General features: G+C 45.6%; 1 protein-coding gene across 1 annotated transcript; it reads left to right on the top strand.

Annotated features, from left to right (window-relative positions):
* Nucleotides 1–2,376: 2,376 nt before the first annotated feature.
* Nucleotides 2,377–3,458, top strand: b3galt8 (beta-1,3-galactosyltransferase 8). The gene has a single exon (XM_070834281.1). It carries the CDS (start codon nt 2,393–2,395, stop codon nt 3,353–3,355), a length of 963 nt encoding a protein of 320 aa, XP_070690382.1. The 5' UTR covers nt 2,377–2,392; the 3' UTR covers nt 3,356–3,458.
* The last annotated feature ends 2,951 nt before the right edge of the window (nt 3,459–6,409 follow it).

Raw genomic sequence — 6,409 nt, 5'->3', positions numbered from 1 at the left:
GAGCCACCACCAACACTGCTACTACTCTGTCTGGACTCTCCATAAACCACCTCAACTCCCACAGCCACACACCCTGCAGCGACCAAAGCCACTGCCAAGAGCCCTGCTGCCTCCATGCAACACCAACACACCTCCCCTCCTCCCATTCGCTCACAGACCAGCCGCCACCCCATAGGCCCCTCCCCATGTGATTCGGTTGTGGAAATGCTGCCAGTGCGGAAACCGATGTGCATGTTACAAACTGGACTTAAATCAAGCCCACACAGATTCTACCCACACACCAAAGAGAGCAAAAACAATTCCATCTCACCTGATTCTGATCCTTTGTCTTGTGTTGCAGTTTGTGGGGAGGCGAGTTTGCAGCTTGGGCATCACGTTGTGTACAGTAATTAACACAGTTCCCTATTTCACATCCAAGCCACGTTTGGGGTTTCACAGGAAGGACGGGCTGTTTATAGAACAACGTGGTCTTGTTTAGGTTCAGGGCCTCGTTGCTTAAACCAATAATGGATTTATCACAGAACTTCTGCTCCTTGTACAGTACAGTACAGTACATGTATACATCTGACTGAAACATTTGAAAAGGGATATTCCTCCGATGGCACTGCTCAGATGTCAGATATCTCCATCTAACTTGCCATTCGTTTGTCTTTGTGCAACTTAACTCGTCTCAGTGTCACTTTATCCCCCCCCCCCCCCCCAGGTTCCCTCATCTCCCGCAAGACAAGCCGACATCTGGTGTGGAAGACATGGAAATGAAAAGAGAAAAAAAAAATGTATGGAAAAGTACTTTACCCCTCACATCCCATGTTGACGTGGATGGCAATGTTTCCATTCATTATGTGAGCCCCTGAAGACCTTGTGCTACAGCCACAGTATTAGTATTGTTTTTAAAGCTAAAGAACAGAGAAAAGACGAGCTGATGTGTTTCGATTTGTTTTGCTTATCTTTTGAATCTGAGGCAGGACCTGTTATTATTCAGTATGTATTGAAATGCGGTGATTACATTTTTTCCTTCTTTTTGCAAAATGTGAATTGAGTACATATATGTGGAACAAGAGAATGTTACGTGTTGTTGACACAGAAGATGTTTATGCTAAGCACATGAAAAAAAAAAACCAATTCCAATTGGACTCAGTTTGACATAGTAAGCCCCCCCCCCACCTCCCCCTCCCTTGCTACAGCAGCATACTAAACCACTGACCACCACCTGCAGAATGCCTGTGTAAATTAAGTTTGTTTCTATAGTTTGGTTTGTTTATAACTGGGTGAACAACAGGTGTTTCGCTGTAAACTGTATTACAATAAAACAGTTTGTTTAAAAGGAAGATGTTCAGGCCTTTCATTTGTTGAGCTCAGTGAAGAAGAAAAACCTCCACGCCACACTGAGTCCAGCACTTGCACACATGCTTAGGTGCTGAATGGTTTTGGTGGGTGATGATGAGTCCTGGCCACCTGCAGTCTGTGACTGGATGGCCCACGGGGCCGCCTCTGGTGGCCCCCACCGACACACAGGAAGCACTGAGTGTGAAGGTCCAGGACTGTGGAGTGGGCAGAGAAGAGCTCCGAGAGAGAGGCGACAGGGAGACGTGCAGTATGAGGGGATCTTCAGTGAGCGGTTCGTAACTGTCTGTGTTTCTTCAGGAGTGGTTAAATGTTTAAACTAGTGACTAGCGCTTAGTGATTATTCATTACTGAGTCATTATTACAATGTATGTCTATGAGCATCCTGTCCCACTCAATAACAATAATAATAATAATAATGATAGTAAGAATAATGATAATGATAATAATAATAGTAGTAATAATAATAATAATAATAATAATAATGATAATATAATAGCAATAATAATAATGATAGTGATAATGATAATAATAGTAGTAATAATAATAATAATAATAATAATAATGATAACGATAACGATAATGATAATGATAATGATAGTAATAATAATAATGATGATTATGATAATGTTAATGATAATAATAATGATGATAATGATAATAATAGTAATAATAATGATCATGTTAATGATAATAATAATAATAATAATAATAATAATAATAATAATAATAATAATAATAATAATGATAAATTACTGTCATTACAAACTGTTGCAGTGTTTTTTAAGTTCACCATCATATCCAGTGACGGAGAAGAAAAACCTGAAGTCCCGCCTCTTCTATAAATATCTATAAAATCCACCAATCACCGCGGGCAGTTGCCCCCCCCAACCGGCTGGGCCCGCTGGGTAGTCACATACCTCTCGGCAGACATCCATTTCCTGGTCCGTGCAGCGGGGAGGGGCCGCCGCCCTCCAAGTGCGCCGTGACTTCCTGGATCTTGGTATCCGGCCCGTCGGCAGCAGAGCGGCGTGCAGCCTGCGGGGCGATGAGGGGGGCTTCTCTGTGGAGGTTAGTGAAGTTACTCACCGTTTCCGCTGTGCTCGTCCTGTCAGCTCAGATCTTAGTGAGCAGAGTAACTCTTAGTGATCATCCGAAGCCCAGCCCCCTTTCTTCGGAGGAGTTCCGGCTCATTTCCCCCCAGACTTACCACTACATTCTGAACCAGCCCGCTGCCTGCAGCCACAGATGCCCCTTCCTGGTTTTTATGGTCCCAGTTGCCCCCCAGGAGGCTGCAGCGAGGGAGGCCATCAGGAAAACATGGGGTGCTCCGAGTCAGGACACCCTCACTCTGTTTTATGTGGGGCTCCCCGAGGGGGGGCAGGGGTCCAGAGTCCAGGACAAGCTGGAGGAGGAGAGTAGGGAGCACGCAGACATCATCCAGATGAACTTCCGGGACAGTTACCAGAACCTGACCATCAAGACCCTGATGATGATGAACTGGCTGGCGACCCACTGCCCGAACGCCTCGTACGCCATGAAGGTGGACGCTGACATCTTTGTGAACGTGTTCCACCTCCTCAGGCGGCTGAGGAGCGCCCCCAGGCAGGACTTCATCACGGGCTCGGTCATACGTGACGGCACTCCGAGGAGGGACAGGAGCAGCAAGTGGCACGTGTCAGAGGAGCTGTACCCTGAGGACAGCTTCCCCCCGTACGTGTCTGGAGCCGGGTACGTCTTCTCCACAGACCTGGCCGCCAGGATCTCCCGGGCCTCCAGGTTTGTGCGGATGGTCCCCCTGGAGGACGTGTATGTGGGCTTGTGTCTGCGCGTGCTGGGCGTCCAGCCGGTGTACTCCCGCAGCCTGCTGACCCTCAGGAACCTGTTTGAAATCGGACAGCTGGAGTACGACAGGTGCACCTTTGCCAAACTGGTCATTGTCAACCGGTTTGACCCATCACAGCTGCTGCACATCTGGCAGGACTTCTCCAAAGGCCACGCTAGCTGCTGAAACGAGTCAGCTGTGAAACCAATAGCCTGCTGTAAAGGAAACAAAGCCATTAGACACACAGACGTTAGGGTGCGGTAGGGAAATCATATGTGAGTTGGGCCACTTGTTTACGACACAGAACAAGAAAATCTGCTGAAACTATGCTGTTCCTGCTTCTCACCTGGATCTGCTGCTTTTCTCTCTTTGGTATCACCATAAGTTGAATGTGTTTGTGTTTAGGAATGCTGGCTCGAGAGAAATTGAATTGAAAATTGGTTCTCATTAATTGCTGACATTTTGTAGACTAAACAAGTGACCAAAAGTCGACAAGTAGGGCCCATTATTTTCTGAACTAATGTATTAATCATTTTGTCTATGAAACCTGACCTTCGATGCTCATGTCTAACCAACATGTTTCTGTCCACACGGTGAACACCAAAGACCACACGGGCTCGACGTGTGACCTTTGACCCTCGTGTCAAAGACGAAAAAATCTCCACCACCAAGAAGCTGTGTTTGAACACTTTGAGTCTATAATTGCTGTAATCGATAAAAAAATGTAACTGTTCAGATCCGTTACTGCCTCTGTCACAAGCTGGACGGATCGTGGCCCGGCTGGAGAGGAAGTGACGCCCCTTCAGTCCCTTTTTAAAGACAGAAAGAGACATTCGCCGCAGACAGTCGAGGTGCCTCAACTTGTTTATCCGAGTGCTGGAAAAAAAAAAAATCATCACATCATTCGAGCGACTCTAGGTCGTCCTAGAGGCTCCGTGACACCCTGTGATGTAACCAAGTATTCTGCCGTTTACACCAAAGACTATTTGAAAATAGATGCATTCTACTATGCATTATACCTGTTCCTCAGTTAGTGCCTGATGGGTTTGGGCTCCATGACTACAGTAGGAGCCACATTACCCAGCAAACATGCTGTTAGAGAAATGCAGAGCAGCTTGCTGTATTGCACCGCTTCTATATAATATAAAGAGCATTCACATAATGTAGACTTGAAAGAACAACGTATTTATCAGGATACGCTGCCTATATATTTACGGTGTGTGTCTTATGACGGTGTGCATTTTTATATATCTGTGTGTTGAAGTTACACGTAAGCAGCTGGTGGCAGTGTGTCCCAGCAGATGACATGCAGATTATTGCTGTTGATTCAGTGCCTGATGCGCATTACATTGTGGCAGAGATATTATTATTAATTAATAATGAATTCACTGTACACCAAAATGCCTCAGAGATTTATACCTCATCATGTGTGTGTGTGTGTGTGTGTGTGTGTGTGTGTGTGTGTGTAAGTGTAATTCAGTTTTTTTTTTCCTCAATGAAGAGCAACATTTTCTGTCACTACAAGAGCTATTGCTGTGCTATCACTCCTACTCTGATACCTCAGTATGGCCGGAGAGCTTTACTATGTTGTTCCTTTAATATCTTTAATAAAAACGTATGGGCAAATGCATTGCTGAGTGTATTTATCACAGGCACAGCCGAACGCAGAGCAGCAGATTTGTGATGTAAAGTGTTCTAACCAGTTTGATATTCAGCCTGAAACCGGACCGGACCTGTAATGCTGACATTTTACCACCAGGTGTCAGGCATGACTCAGCCACTACAGGGGGCAACATAAGGAGTGTCAATGAGTGAGAGCTCAGCAGCACAACTGAGCAGCAGTTCAGCTGAGCACTTTATCATTTTCATTTCTTCCAGGTTAAACCTCTTAAACCGTCTCTCCAGCACTTTTTCTGAGACACTGTGTCAACAAAGATCAGCGCTGGGACACTAGTGGCTCCTTTTACCCCCCCCCCCCCAAGCTGGAGCTAGTTGTCAAAGGTTGCTTGCCACAGCTGCTCTTACAAGTCCTATCTTTCCAAACCAAACTGACAGAGTAGACCGCCTGTGAAAAGGCCTGTTGCATATGAAGTCAACAGACTGGATGATGGATGAACTAGAGAGAGCAGAAGGTAGCGTCATCAGTAATATCGTTGTCATTATTAGTGTTACGACTGCAGCAGAGGCAGGGGCCTCGCAGTAGAACACTCGCAGCGCCTCCACAAACGCGGCTGAGCTCTGCAGCGGTTTTCTTCGCCGGGTTTGGCAGTAAAACCAAACTGCGCGTGATGTTTTCATCACAGGGAGGAGAGCGCTGGCACCAGGTGTCGGGCCACAGTCGGCTCCTAATGAAAAATCAGGTCAAACTAATGTCCCAAGAAACAAGAGTGTAAGCAAGCTGAAGTTTGTGACTTGAATATGTTTTTAATAAACACCGTCTTTGACACTAGATTGTTCACACTGAAGTGCTTAAACAAATGAAAAAGCATTTTCTGTTTCTTTCACTTGAAAGCAGCATTAAGTGAGCTTTTGAGCTGTAGAACAAGCTAGAAGCATATTCTCCTCCTGTTACCTCTGTTTCTGGGGGAAAACCTGGCTCTGTAGCAGCTTCACAGAAAAGGGTGAAACACCAGGACTCCCGCCTGCCCCCCCCCCCCCACAGCCAGAGTGTACAACTTGGCTCATTCTGACAAAACTGGAAAGCACCTTTGTTCTGTGTAGTAGGAGTGATCATGTCACCTGCTCATCATGTCTCATGTAGCTGGGTGTCATCAGATCGGGGGGTAGGGGGGGGCTGGAGAACTTGTCATCAAAAGAGTAATGAGATCTTCCGTAATCCTGAAGCAGTCGTTTAGTATTACACCTCTGAGAGGGGCCCCACCAGCCACGCTAGATAAAGAGCGGTGACCTGATGGTCACGTGTGAAATCGCTGAGCTTCCCCTGTGATAATAATAACAATAATAATAATACATTTTATTTATAGGCGCCTTTCAGGACACGGAAGGTCACCGTACATAAGACAAAGTAATCAATAAAGTACTAATAACACCAGCATTCAGTGAACACTGACTGGCTCCATGAAGGTTTTCATCCTGTTTCAAATACTGATGGCATGAATATGAACACATTTAGGCGTGTGCACCATGCTCTGCTAAAGTCCCTGTGTGCAATACTACTCTTGTGTATATATGAATATATTTATCACTACTGGATGTTTATTGTATTTTTTATTTTTCATA

This window comes from Pempheris klunzingeri, chromosome 7, assembly GCF_042242105.1.
Source record: "Pempheris klunzingeri isolate RE-2024b chromosome 7, fPemKlu1.hap1, whole genome shotgun sequence".
Classification (NCBI taxonomy): domain Eukaryota; kingdom Metazoa; phylum Chordata; class Actinopteri; order Acropomatiformes; family Pempheridae; genus Pempheris; species Pempheris klunzingeri.
The sequence above is the reverse complement of the archived record's forward strand: the minus strand, read 5'-3'. Positions and strand labels throughout refer to the sequence as shown.